A 25,575-nucleotide genomic window follows, 5' to 3' on the forward strand; every position below is an offset into this window, starting at 1 on the left:
TCTTAAGGGAATTATTTGACATGTGTGCCTTGGTCTACATTGACGATATTTTAGTGTATTCTGCTTCAAAACAAGACCATGTCAAGCATATTCGTTCTGTCCTTGCAAAACTCCGCCAACATCAACTATATGCTAAACTCGAAAAATGTTCATTTCATGTCACCGAAGTCGAGTTCCTCCAAAAGGAATCCGGATGGATATGCACAAGGTAGATGCCATTCTAACTTGGCCATCACTAACTTCTCTCAAAGGAATCCAGAGCATGCTGGGCTTTGCAAATTTTTACTGCTGATTCATTCCAGGTTTTTCTCAGATAGTGCATCCGATCACCTAATTATTACGAAAAAACAATAAGAAATTCCAATAGACAGAAGAAGCAGAAAAGGCCTTTCAAGAACTCAAAAAGAGATTCACTTCTGCCCCAATTCTACGACATCCTTGCCCAGACCTCCCTTACGTGTTGGAAACGGATGCCTCAAGCATGGCAATGGGAGCTGTTCTTTCACAAAGGGACCGCGAAACGGGTCAGTTGCATCCTGTGGTTTTCTGGTCACGTAAGTTCTTGCCCCCTGGGCTCAACTATGCTATCACGGACTAAGAACTTCTAGCTATTAAATCCGCCTTTAAGGCCTGGTGACATTACCTCCTAGGTGCCAGACATACCATCACTGTAATAACTGACCATCGAAACCTACAACATTTAAAAACAGCAAAGGCTCAATCTTCACGTCAACTGCGCTGGGCCCTCTTCTTCGCAGAATATGACTATGTGATCACGTTTCGACCGGGAGTCAGAAATGGAAAGGCTGATGCCCTCTCCCGCATGGGTACTGACGAAAAAGTATACACGACCCAAGATCCAGTGGCCATTATTCCAAGTGACAAACTTCTTGGCCTTACAGCAACATTGACTTAAAGTGAACTCCAGAACAAGATTCAACTCTTGATGAGTCCCAAGCTATTGCAAGAATGGAGTATACGAGGGGAACATCACGCAATTAAAGATCAACTACCATATTTCAAGAACCGTTTATACCTGCCAAGTAAAGAATTACAAGAACAAGTCATCTCTGGCTATCATGACTCCTTAATTGAAGGTCATCCTGGAAACGCTAAAAAATTAGCCAAGGTAAAACGAAATTACTCGTAGCCCACTTGGCGCAAAGACATTATTCAGTTTATCTAGTCATGCGGTGTGTGTGCACAAAATAAATCGCAGAAGCAGAAACCAGCTGGTCTTCTTCAGCCATTGGAGATCCCACCTGCACCCTGGCATACGTTGTCTCTCGATTTCATCAAAGACTTACCTCTCAGTCAAGGATTCAACACCATTCTAGTGGTTGTAGACTTATTTTCGAAAATGGCACATTTCAATCCTTTGAAAGGTCTCCCAAATGCATCGAGCCTGGCAAAGGTATTTCTTGAACATATCATACGGCTACATGGTTTTCCTTCGGTCCTGATCGCAGACCGAGGTAGTCAATTTGTGTCTAACCTCTGGAGGAAGTGCTGTTCAATGGCCCAAATTGAAATTCGATTATCCACAAGTCACCATCCCCAAACGGATGGTGACTTGTGGAACGAACCAGACACTCGAGTAATACCTACGTTGTATGCTACATCAAGTGGAGGGAAGATGGAAAGACTTGTTATGGATAGCGGAATATGCCTATAATAACTCTTTACACACCAGCACTGAGCAGACTCATTTCTATACCATATATGGTAGACATCCACGCACTTCTGAACTAGATGTTCCAACTACTTTGGAAATACCATCAATTAAAACTTTACACACAACCATCTCTCAAGCCTTCAAAAAGGCAGGTGAACATTTACTTCAAGCTAAGACCAACCAAAAGAAATTCTCCGATCAGCATCATAGGAAGGCTCCCGATTATCAAGTTGGGGACGAAGTCTGGTTAGGATCAAAACATGTGCCCATAAAAGGAACCCGGACCTTTCGCCCACGATACCTAGGACCTTTCACCATTAAATCTGTAATAAATCCAGTAGCTGTTACACTAGCCTTACCATCAAATATGCAGATTATTCCTGTGTTCCACGTATCTCTTCTGAAACCTGTTCAACCTGGAACCCGTGTTACAACACCACCAAAACCAGTAATAGTCAACGGAGAACCGGAGTTTGAAGTTAAAGACATCCTAGATTCGAAATACACCAGATCTAAGCTATGCTATTTAGTAGATTGGAAAGGATATGGCCTGCAGGACAGAACATGGGAACCTTGCGAGTACGTCCATGCGCCACGCTCTATAAAACGGTTCCATCAGAATCACCCAACCAAACCAGGACCAGGCAGAAGGACTACCGTGAGAGGGGCCTTGGGGGGGGGGGGGAATGCTGTCATGATCCCTACCCCTAACCCTCATAGGCAAGTCAGCCTCCCCACTGGAGCCAGGTCATGTCTCCCACTATGGCCTCAAAGGCCCTGTCATCTCGCCAAAGACTCTCCTGGAGTACTCAATGTGAAGGTAACATGGGGTCTGGACTTCGTAATGGGCTTTTGTCCAACATGGAGGCTCCCACAGAGCTCAGTTCCAATGCGGTCTAGTATTTTGGGTGTGGTCAGGCCTTGGGATACCTGGGGCTATATAAACCACGCCCAAACAAATGAACACGCTTCGCGTTACTCTGCGGTTAGCAGCGTGTCGCTCACTGTGTCCAGCTCGGTCTCCTGAGTTCCTTGCCTGCCGTATCCTGGAACAGCGCACCGTGAAAGAACAAGAACATCATTACTACAGCATTTACCTGTGAGTAGCAACCTGCCTTCAGTCCATCGATTACTCGGTCCAGAGAACACCAGCATCTAGGCGCTGCATCCTTCTCCGGAACACCGCAACCTGGAAAGGAGAGGGAGAAAACAGCATTAGTGAGCGCTTATTCATTCTTATTAAGGAACCACAAGACTCTTACCTGATTCGATTGTCAGCATCGATTCCGGAACATCACAGCACCCTACAAGCAAGAGAAGAGACACAGGTTAGCATAAGAAAAGGCAAAATAACGCAGCGTACTGCGCATTTACTTACGGAATAACGCTACGCACCGCGCATTCGCTTACGGACTCGTGCTCAACTCCAATCATCACGGAAACGCCAAAAATCACTTTCCACACCTATTGGAAAGAAACAGATAGATTAGCAAAAGAATAAGGGCAAAGAGAGAAAGAAGAGACTGAATATCAAAACTGTAAAGGAACAACCTGCCTTTACAGAGTTGGAGTCACAGCAGGACTGGACTCGAACAGGGCCCTCACCAGTGAAGCAACATGGTCGCAACACGCCCGCACAAGCTACGCGCCCCTGCATTGAGAAGCAGGACAGAGAGCGCATCATACAAAGAATTAAGGCCCAATCCTCATCTGAAACATTACCAAGGGAGAGGGGTTCGAGGGTGTGAGTGGTCCAGCCAGGGCTGAGTGGCGTCCCCATGGATACCAGTTGACCGTTACAGCACCATATGCAATAATGTCATGTGCAGGTCCACAAATAAATCTACAAAACGGGTCATGTAGTGCCATAACAAGACACTTAAATTCATGTATTGGAAAAGGGCGAGGCGTGCCGCTCACTCCACAAATTACTGTGGGAGCCGGTGGACCCCATGGAACCCCGCTCGCATGGGGACAGATATGGCAATGAAGTCAATTAATATCAAAAGTGTCCAGAGCGCATCTGGGTGGTGTCATGGATTGTGGTCCGAGTTTAGGCGGACTGGAAGTAGTGCCTCATGTGTCAGTCAATGGGACCAGGACATGACATAAATCTGTATGCCAAGCTTATATGCAAAAGGAAGGAAATGAGTGGGTGTGAGGGAGAAAAGTACCCTTTGATAACTGCACTCGTGGGGTCAGACGTATAAGATCCTGAGGTGAGGTGGAGTTGCTCCCTCCTCCTATTGAGAAGATGGGTTACTTCCGATGCACATAGAACAAGATAGAACCAAGTATATGTAAATATAGGGGAAAACCACGCCAGGTACAATCAGCTCCGGGAAGTGCCAAGATGGATGTATCGACTAGACACTTCCAACAGGGGCCTGAACATCTCAGTCGAGTGGAACAGCCTAATTGTACAATTACATTACTGATGCACCCTCCTTGGGACTACCCGCAGCAGGTTGCACCTGGCATGGTTTTTCCCTATATAGATAAACTTGGTCCCCTAATCCCTACTCTCTGCATATCATAACATATCCTTAAACCCATTGAAGAAGATCATCACTCAAGACTCGGGTGCTTCTGACTGCACCCGCCTGTCTGCGCTTGGTGCAGTGGCATCCAGACACAACATTCTGTAGGTGTGTAACTTTTTCTACATTGCACCAAAGGGACAAAAACCCATGTTTAAAGATAAGGAGTGTGAGTGAAGTTCAGTGCTGGGGATTAATACCTGCTTTATGATTTAGGAGTCACTTGTCACCTGCTGGCCTTACCTGCATGTATGTCTGGGATCATGTTAAGGAGTGAAGGGGGTATTTCCAGTGCTGTACATGGAAGAAATTTACTGGGGGAACTGTCACCTCTTTCGGAGGGGCAGGGCTGTAGGAAGGCGGCAGCAGGGCCAGGGGGCATGGCCCTTGGCCAGGTTGCGCAACACAGTGGTTCTCATTCCGAGTCAGCCGGTCCGGTATTAAAGTGCCGGTATTCATGTATACTGGCACTTTACTGGACCAGCTGACTACAAGTTTGATGGTGGGGCACCCGAGTCCCACAGGCAAATGCAGGCACCCCACCGGCAAAAAAAGCCGGTGTTACCGACACCTTTATCTCTTCATAGAACCCAGTCCCCACAGCCCCACCCCTCCAAAGCGACGCTCCGGCAAGACATTGTTTGCCAGAGCAGAGCTCCGTCTTGTTCCGGCCCATTTCTTGCCTTGGTGTGTCCATTCAAGCCCCCACTTCTCCTCCTGGACTGAACAGGAATGTCCCCTAGGATGGCAAAACTCAAGAGGAAAATCTATATGTAGAGAGAATTCTAACTGCTGAACACTTGGCGCCTCTTCTGAATTCTTGGTAGATGGGTGAAATCGTATGAAGAATATGAGGTCAGCTCATATAGGAACAGGCAAGACTCAGGTGCTAGGAGTAGCTGGAAGACAGGATTCACCAGGTAAAAAGTCACAGGGGCTGGGAACAGGTAGAAGGGAGAATAGTAAACACAGAACTGAGCTGGAATGAGAAGATGCCCCCAAACGGTAATGCACTGGAGTGGGGCCCCTGGACTGGAGCAGGAGCGCAGAACCCAGTGTGTAGATTACTGGACCAGGACTGTGACGAATTCACAGAATTCATCCCCTCTCCCAATGGGAGCCACGCTCCTTTTATTTTTAATTTATTTATCGGGCGCCGAAGCCCGCAGGCACCAGGGCGCGCAAACACAAACACAAAGGACAAACCCAGGAACGGGACAAGCACGCAGGAAAGTCCACCGAGGCGGGAAAGAATTAGATCAAGGCTGAGATTTGATTAGAGGAATAGAGCAGTCTTCAGTTTCCGATGAAAAATATCATATTCCTTTATCTACCTAAGCTCCAAGGCAGGGCATTCCAGATATTAGCCACCCTGGTTGGGAAGGCTCTTCCCAAGCAATTGGCAAGAGAGAATTTAGGAATTTTTACCAATGCCAAAGTGACTGAATGCAGTTTCCTTGATGGCTCGTAAAAAGAGACCAAATCCTTACTATAGACTGGAGCGATGCCATATATAGCCCTGTAAGTTAGTGATGCAGCCTTAAATTCTAGCTGAGCGGAAACCGGGAGCCAATGAAGATCTCTTCGGCTAGCCGAGATGTACTCTCTTCGAGATTTCTTCCCAATAATGCAGACTGCATCATTTTTAAGGGTTTGCAGGGGTTGAAAGTTCTTCCTATTGTCTCCGACTAACAGAGCATTGCCGTAGTCTAATCGCGACAAGACCACTGCCCGGCCAACAAAGGAGCAATTGGGCGCAGACAGGAAAGGGTGCAGGTTTCTCAGCAGCCAAAGACAGTATGACCCATTCTTTACTGTCTGATTGATGTGAGCATCAGCACTGAGAAGCAGGGAGAGATAGAAGCCCAGAATCTTAACACCCTTTGGGACTTGGGAGGTAAACCCAACAATCCCTAGGGGACAGAGCAGGATGGACCCCACTGGGGGTTTTCCCCAGCCCCCTTAGAGTACAGGCCATTCCCTTAACAGGGATATGTCTTACATCCCCTTATTGCAAGAAGATAATGTCTTTATGGGCTCTGTGGTGTTTGCAAAAGACAACTCTGCGAACATTCATACTGAAGTGTCTGGTGTAGTTTCTGACCCTTTTGGTCTGCAATCTTCCATGAAGCTGCAGACCTATGAATTGTTGCCTTCCCTTACAAGGAGGAACAAAAAGTGGCATATGAGCACAACAGGAAGGGGGAGGGCAGCATTGAGAGTCAGACGCCTACAGAGCCATGTAAAGGATTGCCTGTCCCTCTTGAAGGCAGAGCCCGGAAGGAGTCCCAGGAAGTCGGAGTGGAGTGCAGAGGAGCAGGAAAGCAAGCAGAGTGATGCCACTTTGAAGGAACTTGGGAGATGGAAAAGCTTGGGAAAGCCGCAGAGAGAAGAGATCCAATCGGAGTCCGGTGCTGAATCAGCAGTAACACATACACCCACGCAACAGCGCAGAATACCAAGGAGAAGCCGGATCCATGCTGCCACCTCCACTGAAGAGAGCACTTTCCCCGAAGGACACCACTGCAACAAATCAGGTGCATCCAGGAGGACGGACATACCCGGCTATACCCCAAGAAGGGGTGAAGTGATTGAAGAGCCCAAGAGGGGCTGAAAAACCGAATAGCTCAAGAGGGGCTGAGAGACTGAAGAGACCAAGAGGGGCTGAGAGACTGAAAAGCCCAAGAGGGGCTGAGAGACTGAAGAACCGAAGAAGGGCTGAGAAACCAAATAGCCCAAGAGGGGCTGAGAGAATGGAGAGCCCAAGAAGGGCTGAGAGACTGGAGAGCCCAAGAGGGGCTGAGAGACTGGAGAGCCCAAGAGGGGCTGAGAAACCAAATAGCCCAAGAGGGGCTGAGAAACTGGATAGCCCAAGAGGGGCTGAGAAACCGGATAGCCCAAGAGGGGCTGAGAAACCGGATAGCCCAAGAGGCGCTGAGATACTGGAGAGCCCAAGAGGGGCTGAGAGACTGAAGAGCCCAAGAGGGGCTGAAATGGCAAATACCCCAAGAGGGGGTGTGAAACTCCAAACCCCAGGGAGGGGTAGGAGCTAAAAAGGTTCCAAAACATGCCATAAGAGAATCAGACACTGACAGACACTTTCTTGCACACCAGACATGAACTGTGTAGCAGCCCAAGAGACCTAGAGACCTTCCTAATTCTCCTGTACATCAGGCGGGTAGTCCTGAGAAGAGTTAATGAACACTCTTATTGATCTGCAAAGAGGGTGAAATCATAGAGCCATTTGTGATGATCAATAGGGTCCCTTGCTGAGAGTGAGCAGCCTCGTCTAATCCAGACACAATGCAGTGGGGGTCAGAAACCAGCCAAGAGCTTGTCATTTGGGTGGCAGTCCCTTGGGATATCTTTTGTGTTCATGTTAGAGGCTTTCCCATTTAGTGGTAGGGACCAAGATCAGGTTAGCTTAGGTTTCTAGATGGCAGACAGCCTTTACGACGTGCACCATTTTAAACAAGTTTCTTTCTCTTCGCATAGGGGCCAGAAGCGTAAGGTTAGAAAAGGGTTTTGAGACAACAATTAAATGATCACATGAAAACCACAATGAGTTTTCTGTCTCCTGTTTCTCACTTACGACAGGACCCAGAGTGTGGGTTCAGAGACCCATTAGGGTAGATTGATGGAGCGGAGAACCATAGTGTAAACTGATGGAGCAGGGATCCTGGACAGATCAGGAAGGGAGGAGATCCAAGACAGCTGTCGACAATGTAGGGACCCAGACTGGAGGAAGTGGTGAGGAACGGAGACACAACAAGGACAAGGAGAGGGAGGGAAGAACACAGTAACAGACTCAGTGCAATGTGTTGTGATGCATCTTATTCCACTGCCAAATCCAAGCTGTGCCAATATGCAACTTTATAGTGACCCGGTAGCAAATGGACGCCAACTTACTGAGGGCATAATACAACTAATGAAAGCCGCCATCTTGGACTAGACATGACGATAGGCCACAGAGGAGCTACATGATGGATTCCCCAGGCTCCCCAATCCATCCCTAGCCTTGTGTGTTTTACACAAGCCTGTGCACATTATGGAGATTGTTTACATCATGGATCTCAAAGCAGTAAATACCTCCAGGTCATGTATTTCACAAGACCGCCAGTAAGGGGGCCCCCAGTATATCTTAAGAGTGAGACCTGGTTTATGGAACAGAAACGGCTCGCAAGAATACCTCACGGCCTGAGGACCTTCTGCGCTTTTACCTGTGTGCACGAGTAACTGCCAGAATCCTGCACTGGTGGACTAGAGTGAAGTGATAGCGTCTCCAGGCAGAGAACACAACAGTTACAGCCAATGAAAGAACAATGGCAGCTGGGTTCTTTATCACATCGGTTAGTAAAGTCGTGGTAAAGACTGCCAACCTAGTGTTAGCATCTGCCACTTCTCAAGTCTACACAGATGTCAACCAATCATCAATCCATGTTTGAGGACAGGAAACATCTTGTAAGGATGGTTGGTGTTGTTTCTGATTATCTGTGTGCACAGGATCTGCTGGGATTGAGAAAACCCTGGGAAGTCCCACCACCTAGCAGAGGGAAGATACACGGAGGATTCCCCCTGGGAAATGTGATAGGAAGACAAGAGAGTATGCCAGGTGTGGCGTGCTGACCAAGGCCGAGCACACGGAATAATGACAGACCTGCCGGGGGAGGACCCGGGAATGCCTGTGCAAGGGCAACAACATGCAACACAAGCCACCAGACAGCCGGGGGGCCGAGGAACCAGCACCGGGGAGCTGCATGAAGCCCACGGTAGACAGTCACAAACTCTGGCAGAATCAAAAAATTAAGAAAATGGAAAGGGAAAAGGCGACGCCAGACCGAGCTCAATTCTCCTGAGGAGCACCACAATGAGATGAGAGGCACGTGGTGACTCCGGGGGAAGTGAGAGAGGGTGGCCAAGGCCCAACCTGATCCCAAGATGTGGTTCAAGAAGCAAGAACCCAGGTCAGGCGCAAGAAACCATACCCCAATGTGGGAGGCACAAAACCACACGACGGGAGGAGAAACCAGGGTCAAAGGCGGGAGAGAGAGAGAAAGAGAAAGAGAGAAAGAGAGAAAGAGAGGAAGAGAGGAAGAGAGGCAAGACCCCAAGGTGGGATGTGGGAAAGTAGACCCCAAGGTGGGGTGAACTAAACCAAGCCCCATAGTTGGCTGAGAGCAACCAGACCCCAAGAAGGGGTGAGAAAAGCAAGACGCCAAGGCAGGGTGCAAGAAACCAGAATCCAGGTGGGGTGAAAGAACTGAGACACCAAGGCGGGATGAGCAAGACCAGATCCCAAGGTGGGGCAAGGGAAACAAAACCTGTAGGCAGGGTGAGCAAAACTGTCTCCCAAGGCGGGGTGAGAAAGACCTAAAATCCAAGGTGGCATGAAATCCAAGAGCTGCCTCGAGGGCAAGAATGTCCAGAACTTTCTTGGTAAAGAGTACCAGGCATGCCATCACTACAGGGGGAAGCACACAAACCAACTGGTTCCCAAAAAAGGAGGACTGGGGACATTCAGTCATTGACTGTGCACCAGGGGCAAGGAGCTCTGTTGAAAAGTAATTCCAGGGTGGGAGTCAGAAACCAGCCGCAATTCAATTACGAGGTCCAAGGGCATCTTTTTTTGGATTTGTGTTTTGTTTGTTAATAGCGGTAGGGACAAAGCTTAGGTTAGTATAAGAATCAGGATAGAGAACTAGACTGGTTTTGTGAAGACATTCAGACAAGAGGTTTTTGATATTCCTTTATAGAATTTAATCTTAGGGTTGTGTTGGAAAAATAAAAGTCGGATGCTATCTTGTCCATTTCCTGATTGTGTCCTACTGGGCAACCTAACATGGAAGTGTCAACAAGTACAACCGTTTCTCTCTCCTATAAATTGGTTATTTGTGTCCAAGGGATGCTCCAGTGGGTATCCCTACAAAATATCCCCACCAAAAATATTGCTGTAAATATGGCCGTTTGTCTAGCCATAGGTGATATTTTTGGGGCGATCATTTGTGGGAGCGGGGGTTGCTGTGTGTCCCCCGCACATTTTAAAATAATGCAGGGTCCATGGGTCAATATCGCTGCAAAAATATGGCGATAATTTTGTATTGCGATATTGTTGCGGGATATTAAAACATGGAACCCTCCAGTGCAGAGCCTTGGATGCACTGGTGCTTGCATTGCTGGCCTGCATCCCCAAAGACTCTCTCACCCTCCTCAGTTCTTTGAAGTGGAATTAATGTCCCATAAAGTGCTAATCAAGCAACACGCATGACATACACATATGTGGTGACACTCATGTGGCAAACAGACCCCTGTACAGCAACCACAATCTGTACAGCTACAGACCTCTCAGACAATATACTACAATACATTATCAGAATTGTACACTATTGCCGCCCACTACATTAGTCCTTCAGGTTGCGGCTGTGCAAGTATCTGACTCTGAGGGATGGCTCACACGCCGGGGATCACTTCAGACAGTCTGCTAGGCAATCCCACATTTATCGCTCTAGCCTCTGTCATGTCACAGAAACATCTAATGGACCAACAAGCCTCTGTGCTTCTAGATTACGCTGGAGCACTCATTTCAGTACTTCACTGAGAAACTACCAACACAGATATACCTTTGGTCGCAGAATAATTAAGCATTTGTCCTTTTACAATAATTCCCTATGCTTTTATCCTTCTAGACTGACATGCTCTACCTTTTCCCTTTATCCTACTCGTCTGGTATAGTATCCAAGTACATCATATCTTAGATCAGTAAGGCACTGAAGATCCACATCATAGTTTGTTTGTTTGTTATTTGTAGGGTGCCCAAAACCCTTAGGTAGCTGGGCGCTCAGCATATCAAGATTACTTAGAGCATGGTTACAGTTTACAAGTTACAATTAGTTTAATTACATACATATTATACACTATATAGTCACAAGGACGGGCCATAGGGCCACTTTCTGCAGGAAAATATACTTTCACCCTAAGATTTAAAGTGGCTGTTAATACAAATTCAGAAGAGGATACAAAGGTGTTCTGTCCAGTTACTTGGTAATGGCTGTAAAATGAAGATTACAACCTCTCACGTCCCTTAGTAACTCCCCTTATGCCTCAAGCTGTTGCTTACAAACATCTACACCACCCCATGACAGACAAGCACAAATACCTACCATTTCAAACCTAGTCTGCCCAATTCCTTGCCTGCCCAAGACCGTTTACTCTATCTGTGGGTTCAGTTTTACTATAATGCAGTTTCAATATAAAAACACAGTCATTTTATTGCATGCGTTTTTGGGTAGTGGTTTGAGGACGCATTTCTTGTTTATCGCATGCAGTAAATTGGTAAATACTATGGGATTAAGAGTAGGAATACCCCTCATGATTGTGCCTCAGCTTGAAGGTTGAGGTACATTAATGTTTGGTCCCTTTGGAGGCGTACTGCCCACTTGGGCCTCGGATGCTAGCAAATGCACCCACAGTGCTTAATTGGCACATTTGCAGGCTGCAGCACAGTTGTTCTACAGAGGCCCCTCCAGCTCAGCAGCCATGCTGATTTTTAAAGATGGCAGCCGCCATCTTTTTGTTCTTTCTTTTCCTCGTTGTGGGCAGCTTGAGTCTGCCTCACTTGATTGGCTGGACCTTCATCAACTTATTCAACCAGCAGTGGAGCCAGCAGGCAGAGAGCCAGCCTCTTCCCAAGGCCATCTTCCGAAGGTCACAGGGTCTACTCTGTCTGGAACTGGAGGGAGCACCTCTCCTTGCATCTACTCAGCATCACTCCCAAAGGATTCATACAGACTTGGTCCCCCACAAGCTCCGACCACGAACAAAATCTTGACTTCAACTGCCCTGTTAAGCATTTATGGATCTCAATGGTCTACCCCTCCGTCCCTGGTCACTATGACTGCTCAAATTGCTGACTGCTCCTTTTCCTACCTGCCCAATCTGTAACCTCTAATCTCTGACCAACAGCACTATGCATCGTGATATGCCTCATATTGATGGCTTGTCTTTTGCTCTCTTAATGCCCACCTGTTTTACTTCTTTTGAGTGCTTTCTGGCTAAAATACAATTTAGGTGTACTTACCAATTTGTTAATGATCTGTAAATCTGTATATTTCGAGGGTGCTCACTGATTTCTGTCTGCTTGCAGGGACGTCATTTAGGGGTCACAAGAGGTCACAACTGCAACCTCAGGTCTCCCTTGCGACCTCTGTGGTCCCCCTAGCAACCTCTAAAAAAATTATTTTAAAAACAAACTTTTTTTTTTTTGTAATGCAAGCTCCTGGTCTGTGGCCAGCACCATGTGGCTCTTTACTTCTGGAATGGATGGCTTTCTTGTTCAGGCCCCTTAAAAAAAAGAAGAAAAATAAGAACAGGAGTGCCACAAGTCCAACACTTTCAGCACTGACCCTAAATAAGAAAGAAATAGGAATACCAAATAATGTGTCTTTCTGGAAGTCTATACAGTAATTGCTAGACTCATTTAATGTTTATTTCAGGCACTCTTTAGGGGGTGAGCAACTGATTTAGTCTGTTCTTAAATGCCTCAACTCAGCCTTCAATCCTTCTGAGGTCGATAAATGAGTACCAACCCAGGTTGGGTGATATTAGGTGTATATTTTTTCTATATAAAGCGCTTAAGCGTAAGTGCTATATAATAACACATCATTATCATTTGGCCTTGGATGTCTGCTAGCATTCACAGTAATTTGGTAATATGGGCCTATACACACTGATCTTAACAATACATATGGCGATCCATTCTTGTATGAAATGTATATCACATTATAGTGATATCGTAATCATATTTTTCGTAGTGTACAATGCTATGTGATGCCACTTCCTGTTTTGACAATGGGAAAAGGCCGTGTTCCATCGCTTCCCGCAATATCACTTTAGGGTGGGGTCAAATGACATCACTTCCTGTGATTACAAGAATTGAAGAATGGGAGAGGGTGCACAGCTTGTTTCTTTTGATTTTGAATAGAATGGTATCTGATGAGTATGCTTTTAGATTTGCTTCAAAGGGTGCAGCCCATTATACCGTGTCACTGTGTGGGACACTCGTTATGTGCTGAAAGAGAAAGGACCTAGGCTGATTAGCCTTCGGTGTGGGCTGCACACCTAAATTCCCCCAATGGGGTTAGAACATTTGTTTTAGAATATTAATGACAGTAAAGCCATCTTTGATAAAGTTGCTTCAGAGTGCTTTTATTCTGCGAATTGTAATTCAATTCGATTTTTCTTTTAATTAACGAATGGTTAAACTTCACAAATTCGTTTTGTGCGGATACAATGGCCCTATCTCAGAGGTGAATTGTATCCGGTGGTCAATGCTGTTGATGTATTGTAGAAATTCGTTTAATGTTTCTCTTGTGTCCTGCCATATACCGAAGATATCATCGATATACCATACCCACAATTTGAGCTTGTCTTTCCACTGTGCTTTTTCTAAGATATTTGTCATTTCAAAGCGGTACATGAAAGCATTGGCATACGATGGTGCCATACGAAGTTTGGATGTAGTAGTCGTTCTTGTATCTAAAGTAAGAATTCGTGGAGATGAAAATCAGAAGTGACATAATAAATTCTTTAGCCGCCCCTATATCGTCTTCTTGTAGAAGGAGCCATTCAACCGCTTCTTGACCCATGTTATGGGGAATGCTCGTGTAAAGACATGCCACATCGATGGTGAATAGGATATCTTGCTCAGATAGTTGTATCCTTTCCAAAATATTGAGGGTGTGTGTACTATCCTTGACATAAGTTTGTGTTTTTTGTATTAAGGGATTGAGAAAGTAATCGATATAGGTCCCTAAAGGTTGTAGTATGCCTCCTGTGGCCGCCACTATTGGTCTCCCTGGCGGGTTTGTCAATCATTTATGTATCTTTGGTAAAAGATAAAAGTGTGGGATGGTTGGACTGGATGTTTGTAGAAATGCACTCTGCTTTCACACAGACAGGCACGTACTAGAAGCGACCACGAGCGATCGTGACTAAATGCAGCATACTATTTCATTTTGCAGCGTTCTGAGAAGGAACGTTTGAACGGCATGTACTGAAGCCACCAGTTTCAGGTCAGTGATAACATGAAAATGTCCATCATGATGGCACTATCATGGGCAAGGGCTCTCAGCCCTACCCCCTACTTCCTCCCACTTTAAAAAATAAAATGTCATGTAAAGAACTGCCTTAAATGATCCCCCTGCTGCCAATATTACTGGTAAGGTGACCATAGATGAATCTACGCGATTCAACTTTCCCAAGGTCTCCATCCTTGAAGTGGAAAGAATTTTTCTATCCCTTAAACCCTAGAATTGTTAGGGAGACCTATGCCCTGCGCAGCGCATCTAGGATGCTGCCCGTGACCTATCCCCTTTCATTACCAAATTTATTAATGCGTCCTACACTTCTGGCATCATTCCTACCAACGGTACTCCCACTCTTAAAAAAACCAACTCTCGACCCATCTATACCAACTAACTATAGACCCATTACTACCATGCCCTTCCTTCTACAAATCCTGGATAAGGTAGCGTACACTCAAATTCAATTGCCATTTGTTTTTATGACATAACGGGTGACCGTGGTTGTATTTACATGATTGTTCTTATCTCAACAATCTGCTAATTTATTCTTATTGTTCTTTCCCCACTTTGTGTGATAATTGTTCTCCGTGGATGGCTATCAATATTGCCAACACAACATATCCTTTCATGTATACTTATTCAATCAATGTGGTGTGCTTACTGACCTTGGACTATAATTTTCATTAATATATAACTTATTTCGTTGGGTTATTAATATTTTTCCCCTTTTTCCCGCCTCCCCTCTTGCTGTTTCGGTCTGTTGTTTTTTGTTCCTCATTATATGGTTTGTTGTCCACCATATATGATCATGTCAAATATGTGTTCTTGTATAAATTATGTATTTAATATCGCAGCCTAGAAAAAGAGCGGTTGAGCTCGAAACACGTGTCGGCTGTTTTTGAATAGAATTAAATAATACTTATTACAATTTACTAACTGTGGTTGTGTGCGCAATTTATGGTAGCAAAACCAGCTCTCAATACTCAAATTCAAAAAACACCTGGAACAACAACACCTGCTAGGGGCCAGACAATCAGGTTTCCGTCCCCAGCATGGCACAGAAACTGCCCTCATCGATTTGAAGACCCAAATCGATGAGCTCAAAGATGATGGTAAATCAGCATTACTCCTACTCCTAGATCTCTCAGCTGCTTTCAATCTAGTCGATCACACCATCCTCTGTAACCATCTAAATTCAGCAGCACACTTTTCTGATGACGCTATTACTTGGATCAGATCCTTCTTAAACGGCAGAACAATGAGGGTCTTCTCGCTGCTAGCAGCTGCGGACCCTATACCCATCACCTGTGGTGTTCCCCAGGGTTTTTGTGTCTCGCCCACTCTACAATATTTTCACTAAGCCCCTTTTCGATGATCTGGATCATCTCGGTATCACCTACACTAACTATGCAGATGATACCCAGATCCTCCTCCCACTTTCAGGGGATTATGAAAAGGATTTTGCCTTGGTGAACAGAGTGTGTATCGTCATCCAGGCATGGATGGCCACACATGGTCTATGCCTGAATGATGATAAAACTGAACTCATCATCCCAGGCACCCTGTCCAATTTAAAAAAAACTAGGCTCCAAATATTCCTCATTCACAATTGATGGCAACATCATAAAAGTAGAACATGAAGTAAAAACACTTGGCTTTTACCTCAATTCAAACCTCTCATTTACTAAACAGGTCAACTCCCATGCATCTTCCACTGCTTACACGTGCAAATTGATACGCACTGGCAAGCCATTCCTCTTGGATAGCAGTTGCATTACTTTGGCCAGAGCCCTTATCATGTCACACCTGGACTACTGTAACGCCCTTTACCTAGGTTCATCCACAGCCACCATCAAAAGAATCCAAACTTTACAAAATAACGCTCTTAGAGCGGCCCTAGGCATATCCAGAAGAGACCTCATTTCAGAGACTTGTCAACAGAATAATTGGCACCCAACTCACGACAAAGTCCTTCTTAAAACTCTATCGCTGACTCATAAATCCCTCAATAATGCCACACCCATCTACCTGGCTGAGAGATTTCATAAGCGAAACTCCACGAGACCAGTAAGACGTGCTAACAGAGATCGACTCTCCATTCCAAGCTTTAAACGATCCACCATTGGAGGTAACAGCTTCCCAGTGAAATCTGCCAAACTATGGAACACGTTGCTCCCTAGTCTAAAAACAGACCAAACTTACCATAAGTTTAGATCCAACACCATTACATGGCTGAATTCCAATAACCTGTACTCATAAGCACTATCCAGTAACTAATCGCCCCTCGCCCTGATAACTATCATATGACCTAACATGCTCTCTGCTTTGATAGTATCCATGTAATTATCCCTGCACCTTTTAATTATCCCCACACCAGACCTTAGTTTTGTATACACCTTTCTGGGAATAGCCCACTCTTCCCCCTGATGCTCACTATGCCTGTAAATATGCCCTCTTTGTATACTTACCTTGTAATTTCTACCTGTATGTAATTTGTATATATCTTTGTGTAACCAAGCCTCGCATATACTTGTAACTGTTGCGCCCTGCTACCGCTGGGTATGTTGCGCATTACAAATAATAAACAAACAAAAAAACAAACAAACTTCCCCCCTCTCCTTCCACTCCTCCTTCCCTCACTCCTCGTCTCCCCACTGTTGGAACCCCACCTCTGTGCCCCCCCACGCAAATCTTTTAAAGGGGGCAACCAGCTTTACTTAGCTACTCTCAATTCTCGCTCTGCTATCAAACTCTCCTCTGACATCTGTCACTTCCTTGAAGACCTTGACCTTGACGTCCTTGCTCTTACTGAAACTTTGTTTAAGGCCAGCTCTGTCACTGCTTTTAACACTCTTCTCTCTGAGGACTACAAGATCCTGCCCAATCCCAGGCCCTCCCGGCCTGGTGGTGGAGTGGCTCTGACCTTCCCTGAGTGGGTTCCTGCCTCCATCATTTCTACCACTCGGCACATGCATGCACTCAAGAATCACAGTAACATGTACATGCTTTAAGAGCATGAGATATGCACGAGTACGCCAGGTGACTTGATGCGCATTCCTACCACTCCGCACATGCATGTGCATGCACTCAGGAATCACAGTAACATGTACATGCTTTAAGAGCCTGAGATATGCACGAGTACGCCAGGTGACTTGATGTGCATTCCCATCACTCAGCACATGCATGTGCATGCACTCAGGAATCACAGTAACATGTACCTGCTTTAAGAGCCTGAGTATCTGCTAGTATTCCAGGTGACTTGATGTGCATTCCTATCACTCAGCACATGCATGTGCATGCACTCAGGAATCACAGTAACATGTACATGCTTTAAGAGCCTGAGATATGCACGAGTACGCCAGGTGACGTGATGTGCATTCCTATCACTCCGCACATGCATGTACTCAAGAATCACAGTAACATGTACATGCTTTAAGAGCCTGAGATATGCACGAGTACGCCAGGTGACTTGATGTGCATTCCCATCACTCAGCACATGCATGTGCATGCACTCAGGAATCACAGTAACATGTACCTGCTTTAAGAGCCTGAGTATCTGCTAGTATTCCAGGTGACTTGATGTGCATTCCTATCACTCAGCACATGCATGTACTCAGGAATCACAGTAACATGTACATGCTTTAAGAGCCTGAGATATGCACGAGTACGCCAGGTGACTTGATGTGCATTCCCATCACTCAGCACATGCATGTGCATGCACTCAGGAATCACAGTAACATGTACATGCTTTAAGAGCCTGAGATATGCATGAGTACGCCAGGTGACTTTATGTGCATTCCCATCACTTAGCACATGCATGTGCATGCACTCAGGAATCACAGTAACATGAACATGCTTTAAGAGCCTGAGATATGCACGAGTACGCCAGGTGACTTGATGCGCATTCCTACCACTCCGCACATGCATGTACTCAAGAATCACAGTAACATGTACATGCTTTAAGAGCATGAGATATGCACAAGTACTCCAGGTGACTTGATGTGCATTCCCATCACTCAGCACATGCATGTGCATGCACTCAGGAATCACAGTATCTTGTACATGCTTTAAGAGCATGAGATATGCACGAGTACGCCAGGTGACTTGATGTGCATTCCTATCACTCAGCACATGCATGTACTCAGGAATCACAGTAACATGAACATGCTTTAAGAGCATGAGATATGCACGAGTACGCCAGGTGACGTGATGTGCATTCCTATCACTCAGCACATGCATGTGCATGCACTCAGGAATCACAGTAACATGTACATGCTTTAAGAGCATGAGATATGCACGAGTACGCCAGGTGACTTGATGTGCATTCCCATCACTCAGCACATGCATGTACTCAGGAATCACAGTATCTTGTACATGCTTTAAGAGCCTGAGTATCCATTAGTACTCCAGGGGACTTGAAGTGCATTCCTAGCATACATATGAAGACAGAAATCATGAGTTCAGGCTCTGAGAGTGTGCTGAAGTACCAGAGTGAGGTGGTGCAGTGAGTGGGTAGCATGCTGAAGTGCCAGAGTGAGGTGGTGCAGTGAGTGGGTACCATGCTGAAGTGCCAGAGTGAGGTGGTGCAGTGAGTGGGTAGCATGCTGAAGTACCAGAGTGAGGTGGTGCAGTGAGTGGGTAGCATGCTGAAGTGCCAGAGTGAGGTGGTGCAGTGAGTGGGTAGCATGCTGAAGTGCCAGAGTGAGCTGGTGCAGTGAGTGGGTAGCATGGTGAAGTACCAGAGTGAGGTGATGCAGTGAGTGGGTCTCATGGTGAAATACCAGAGTGGGGTGATGCAGTGAGTGGGTAGCATGCTGAAGTACCAGAGTGGGGTGATGCAGTGAATGGGTAGCATGGTGAAGTACCAGAGTGAGGTGATGCAGTGAGGGGGTAGCATGGTGAAGTACCAGAGTGAGGTGATGCAGTGAGTGGGTAGCATGCTGAAGTACCAGAGTGAAGTGATGCAGTGAATGGGTAGCATGCTGAAGTGCCAGAGTGAGGTGGTGCAGTGAGTGGGTAGCATGGTGAAGTACCAGAGTGAGATGATGCAGTGAATGGGTCTCATAATGAAATACCAGAGTGGGGTGATGCAGTGAGTGGGCAACATGCTGAAGTACCAGAGTGGGGTGATGCAGTGAGTGGGTAGCATGGTGAAGTACCAGAGTGAGGTGATGCAGTGAGGGGGTAGCATGGTGAAGTACCAGAGTGAGGTGATGCAGTGAGTGGGTAGCATGCTGAAGTACCATGGTGGGGCGATGCAGTGAGTGGGTAGCATGGTGAAATACCAGAGTGAGGTGATGCAGTGAGTGGGTAGCATGCTGAAGTGCCATAGTGAGGTGGTGCAGTGAGTGGGTAGCATGCTGAAGTGCCAGAGTGAGGTGGTGCAGTGAGTGGGTAGCATAGTGAACTACCAGAGTAAGGTGATGCAGTGAGTGGGTCTCATGGTGAAATACCAGAGTGGGGTGCTGCAGTGAGTGGGTAGCATGCGGAAGTGCCAGAGTGAGGTGGTGCAGTGAGTGGGTAGCATGGTGAAGTACCAGAGTGAGGTGATGCAGTGAGTGGGTAGCATGCTGAAGTACCAGGGTGGGGCGATGCAGTGAGTGGGTAGCATGGTGAAGTACCAGGGTGGGACGATGCAGTGAGTGGGTAGCATGCTGAAGTGCCAGAGTGGGGCGATGCAGTGAGTGGGTAGCATGCTGACATACTTGCCAACCCTACAGATTTAGGCAGTAAGCTACTGCTTTTTAAGCAGTCCTACTGCCTACAGATTTCAGTGACAGATCCTACTGCTTTTTATAGTGGCAAGTAATTTATGTGACTCTTAGGCAAGCTCCAGGACAAAGCATGCAACACATTAATTAGACTGTCTGTACAGTGGACTGGTAGGTTATTCTTTGATTGGGCTCAGACCAATCCACTGACCTGACAGCTACTTGACTCTGTCCTGCACTCTTGCTGGTACAACCCTTAGGTGAACCAGCAGTGAAGGCAAGTGGCAGAGCGTACCACCATCACACAGTACCTGCCTATCAGACTGCAGGAATACATATGTATTGCCCAAGCTGCTGTTACAGAGCAGTGGAAAATGTTGCCTACCAGCTCTGTGTGATTTGGTGTTAACTTACCATTCAGAATTATACATTTGTTTTACATTTGAACATCTTTCCATGTTGTGCTGTTTGATGGGTTGTGTATTTCAGAATGCTTCAATGGTGCCAACAATGTATGTTTTGTATTTTCCTGTGATGTCATTGTTACGCAAATTATTATTTTTGAAACTTGAAAAATCCTACGGTTTTTTTTTGGTTACTGAATGTTGGCAAGTATGTGCTGAAGTGCCAGAGTGAGGTGGTGCAGTGAGTGGGTAGCATCAGAGGCTGAGAGTGTTGAGTGGTTGCAGCACCTGGGATTCAATAAATACAAAATACAAATGCAGTTGTTGATAGCTGCGAACTAGCCGTAGGCATGAGTACACCTTTAGCCATGTATGTGTTTTTAGAAGACATCAACTCTATTATGGGAACTACAGACCTTACAGCATCTTATTTAATGGGACAACTTTAAACTCCAACTCCCAGAATTAAAAGCAATGCTGGCTGCAAGGTCAGTGCTGGCTGAAGGTGACTCTCGTGGCCTGGGGCCAGATGGCAGCAGTGACTTCCCTCCACAAGAAAACAACACCGGAAACAACCCACCTCCACTGGACCCTCTCGGTGGAAGTCTCACCTTTTATCCTGGGGATTTTTCTCCTTTGATCCTGGGGGATTTCTCTCCTTTGATTCTGGGTGGATTTCCTGCCTTTGATCCCGGGGGATTTCTGGTCAAAGATCTTTAACAGAGATGGGAGCAACACCCACTAGGGGTGAGATGACTTTAGGGCCAGGCAGCTCCTCCGCAATGGGTCAAACGGTCTCACCACTGTGTCTGCGCAGTAGTATAAATACTGATCACCAGAGCATGCGCAGAGCTGTCTATGAGCATCAGATTGCAGGGGCTCAGTTCGGCTGCGTAGAAGTATAGATACTGATCATCAAAGCATGCGCAGAGAGGTCTATGAGCACAGACTACAAGGACTCAGTACGGCTGCGTGAAAGTATAAATACTGATAATGTGAGTATGCGCAGAGCGGTCTATGAGCATCAGGATGCAGAGATTTAATGCGGCTGCGCAGAAGTATACATACTGATCACCCGAGCACCCGGCAGCTTTGGCCTCAGAGCAGCACCCCTACCGCACTGATTTCTTTCATGTGCTCACACTCCCGGTGCATGCATGACTTGCTGACGCCAAATTCTGCAGGTGTTCAGCTTTTTCGACATTGCAAAAAAGTGACGAAACACATATTGAAGGCTAACGAGTGGGACTGGATGACCCGGGGAACTGGGGAGCAATGTGATAAACGTGATTTAAGAGTCACGTGTCACCTACTAGACTAGTTCATGTTCAGGAGAGAGGGTTGTGTCCATTCGAGCCCCCACTTATCCCCTTCGACCGAACAGTTGAAAAATGGCCCCTTGGATGGCAAAACTCAAGAAGAAAATCCTATGCAGAATAGATGAGGTCAGATCACATGGGAACAGGCAAAACTAGGGTGCTAGGAGTAGCCGGAAGACAGGATTCGCCAGGTAAAGACACAGGACCTGGGAACTAGGGTGGCCAACTTTTTTATATCCTTTTGCTGGACACTTGCCCACAAGGCGGTGATGACGTCACAGCGTCATTGACGTTTGTCCCGCCCCTTTTCTAATTTAAATTTGTTAATGGCTCTTACCACCTGGCTTAATTGCAATACACATGGTTTGTCCTTGGGAGGTGATGGTCACGTTTTTTAATTGTAAACATAACCATCAGGACCCCAGGAACAAAGCATTAGCAGTGGAATGAAGACATATTTTGTATTTTATTTATAACGCGGGGCATCAGGGCGCAAATCTTGAAATTATTTACATACATAGTTACATAGTTATATAAATGTATTTACAACGGCAGTTAAAATGATGAGATATAATGGCAGGAATATGTATATACAAGCAAGGAACATTGAGATCAAAGCATAACATAGAGAGAATAAAACGGTAGTCATGGTAGTTCGGAAAGTAAAATATGCCATAAATTAGAAAGGAGTCAAAGGCAAAAACAGGTGACTGCGAAACTATGGCACATAAAGCAATAAAGGAATGCCTCAGTTCTAATCAAAGAGCCATGTTTTCGTTTTCAACTTGAAGGTGTTAAATGAGTCCTCAGATCTGATGGTAGCAGGGAGGGTGTTCCACAACTTAGAGGCTAGAACAGGGAAGCTCTTGCCCCAGTTTTTTGAAGTTTGAACCTTGGTATCGATAGGCTGTGGGTCTGGGCAGTTCTTTGTGGTCGGTTGGAGGTGTGGAGGGACAGCTGGTTGGAGAGGTAAGAGGGGGACTTGTTTGCCAGGCATTTGTGGGTGAGTGCAAGTGTCTTCAGTGAGATTCTCTGCTTGACAGGTAGCCAGTGTAGGTTAGTTCTAGATTCAGAAATATGATGGTTTCTGGGAATGTTTAGAGCTGCCCTGATGGCATTGTTCTGGGTGATTTGTAGTTTATTCAGGTTCCGTTGGCTAGTCCCTAAGTAGAGGGCACTACAATAGTCAATTTTTGACATGATGAGAGTTCTGGCTAGGGTGACACTGTTCGGTGTAGTCAGGAAAGGTCTGCAAGCTGCAATAAGTTTACAGGTGTAAGCAGTGGCTGATCTAACTGCATTTGTTTGTCGTGACAGAGACAAAGTGGCATCAAGATAGAAACGTAATGTTTTTGTGTCTTTAGAGACCTTAATGATGTTTCCGTCTATGATGAATGACTGATAGGAAGGATCTAGTTTGTTGAGACATTGCGAGGAGCCCAAGATGAGGAGCTCCGCCTTGTCGTCGTTAAGGCATAATTCGTGTTGGGCCATCCAAGCTTGGATGACCAGGTAGACGTTGTTCAAGGCCTTGGTGTCAGCTATATTGTCGTCAGTGATGGGAATGAGTATCTGGGTGTCGTCAGCATAGTTGGTGTAGGAGACACCCAGATAGTCAAGTACATCAAAGAGCGGCTTAGTGAAGACGTCGTAGAGTGTAGGTGACACGCAAGATCCTTGAGAGACGCTGCAGTGAATCGGAGCGGGGTCGCCGGCTGCAGAGGGTGAGAAGACCCTCATGGATCTGTTACTCAGAAAGGATTTGATCCACGCCGTGGCTGAGTCAGAGAAGTGGGCAGCAGAATGAAGGTGCTGGCATAGGATTTGGTGATTGACCAGATCAAAGGCCGCGGAAAGGTCTAGGAGAAGTAGCAAGGCTAGTTTCCCATTGTCTTTCAAGACCTCAATTTGGGTTTTCAAATCTATCAGAGCCATTTCGGTCCCATGTCTGGGACGGAATCCAGATTGACATAGACCCAGGAGATTATTGGATTCCAAGTAGTCTTGGATCTGCAGGTATGCCGCACGGTCTAAAGTTTTAAGCAAGAACGGGATGTCAGAGCGTTAGCAGCTCGACCTGCAGCAGGTGGTAGCGCCGTGGTGTGTAGATGGCCACTTCAGTTTCCAGAGTGGCTGTGCTGGACGCAATTTGTCCCGACTTGCTGTCTCCTGAGAGTTACACTCCAGGGAACAAAGCAAGTCGGGACAACCTGCGTCCCGCACCGCCACTCTGCAAACTGCAGGACAGAGTCCTCAATTGCAGGATATTCCCGCAAAATACGGGACAGTTGGCCACCCTACTGGGAACAGGTAGAAGAAGGGGGGAGGGGACAAGTACCGCACAGTGGGGCTGGAATGAGAAGACACCCCAAATGTCAGCACACTGGAATGGGGCCCAGGACTGGAGCAGGGGAATGAGAAGACACCCCAAATGTCAGCACACTGGAATGGGGCCCAGCACTGGAGCAGCAGAGCGGGACCCAGTGTGTAGATTACTGGAGCAGGACTGACTAATCCACGGAATTCACCCTTCTCCCCAAGTGGGAGCCAACCCCCTTATGGACTTGGGAGGTGAACCTAACAACCCCTAGGGGGCATGGCAATCTGAATACCACTGTTGGTGACCCCCCCACGCTTCTTAGAGGACAGCCTTCCGTTAACTTATATGTCGTATTCTCATTCAGAAGCTAATGTTTTTATGGGCTATGTGGGGTTTGCACACGACAACTCTGTGAACATTCATACTGAAGTGGACAGTGTAGTTTCTGACCCTTTACTGTCCCCAACTTACAGGAATTCCCAGAACAATGGATTGTTGCCTTCCCTTACACAAAGGAACAGAAAGGGGCCTTTGAGCACGACGGTAAGGGGGAGCGCAGGAGAGAGTTGGATGCCTACAGAGTCGTGTAAAGGATTGTCCGTCCTCCTTCAAGACAGATGGGGTCATTACGACCCAGGCGGTAAGTACACCAACTTTACCACCATGGTGTAAACTGCGTTTACACCATGGTGGATGGCGGATTTACCGCCCCATTCCAAGGTGAGTGGGGCGGTAAATCCCCATTTCCCCATTTACCCTTGCCCATTCCCATTTTTGCCCCATAGGGCATAATGGGAGTGGGGAAGGCGCTAATTACGGCACCGTAAATTACGGTGCCGTGATTAGCACCAAGGCGGTTTAGCGCCATGGATTTTAACACCTGCTAAAAGTAGCCGTTAAAATTGTAATCAGGCGTTAAGGGTTAACGACGGCGTTATCCCTTAACGCCTGAGTTGTGATGAGGCCCAGAGTCAAGAACGAGTCCCAGGAAGGTGGAGTGGAGTGCAGAGGAGAAAGAAAGCCAGTGGAGCACTGCTACTTGGAAGGAACTCGCAAGCTGGAAAATTTTGGGCCAATCGCCCAGAGAAGAGATGCAACCAGAAACTGCAGGAACCGATGCCGAAGCCCTGTGCAGAACCAGCGGGAACACCCAAGCAACAGTGCAGAATACAGAGGAGAAGCCGGAACCATGCTGCCACCTGCACCAAAGATAGTGCCTTCCCCGAAAGATGCCACTGCAACAAATCAGGTGTATCCAGGGAAACGGGAGGAGAACAAACCCAATACCCCCAAGAAGGGATCCAAAGATTGAAGAGCCCAAGAGGAGCTGAGAGACTGAAGAGCCCAAGACGGGCTGAGAAACCGAATAGCCCAACCAAATAGCCCGAGAGGGGCTGAGAAACCGAATAGCCCGAGAGGGTATGAGAAACCGAATAGCCCAAGAGGGGCTGAGAGACCGAATAGCCCAAGAGGGGCTGAGAAACCGAATAGCTCAAGAGGGGCTGAGAAACCGAATAGCTCAAGAGG

At 46.6% G+C, this 25,575-nt stretch overlaps 2 protein-coding genes across 2 annotated transcripts in view; one reads left to right on the forward strand and one right to left on the reverse strand.

Moving 5' to 3' along the window:
- LOC138489397 (zinc finger protein 271-like) overlaps positions 1 to 21,210 on the reverse strand; it is a 71,423-nt gene extending 50,213 nt beyond the window's left edge. The window contains exon 1 of the mRNA XM_069617117.1: positions 21,021 to 21,210. The gene's annotated coding sequence lies outside the window, so the exon portion shown is untranslated. The remainder of the gene's footprint in view (positions 1 to 21,020) is intronic.
- Positions 1 to 25,575, forward strand: part of LOC138487552 (zinc finger protein 271-like) — a 200,745-nt gene that overhangs the window by 166,006 nt on the left and 9,164 nt on the right. Inside the window, exon 3 of the mRNA XM_069614034.1 lies at positions 13,662 to 13,751. Within this exon, the coding sequence (XP_069470135.1) occupies positions 13,662 to 13,751 (90 nt within the window). The remainder of the gene's footprint in view (positions 1 to 13,661; positions 13,752 to 25,575) is intronic.

Source organism: Ambystoma mexicanum, chromosome 9, assembly GCF_040938575.1.
Source record: "Ambystoma mexicanum isolate Mex_15411 chromosome 9, UKY_AmexF1_1, whole genome shotgun sequence".
In the NCBI taxonomy this organism is placed as follows: domain Eukaryota; kingdom Metazoa; phylum Chordata; class Amphibia; order Caudata; family Ambystomatidae; genus Ambystoma; species Ambystoma mexicanum.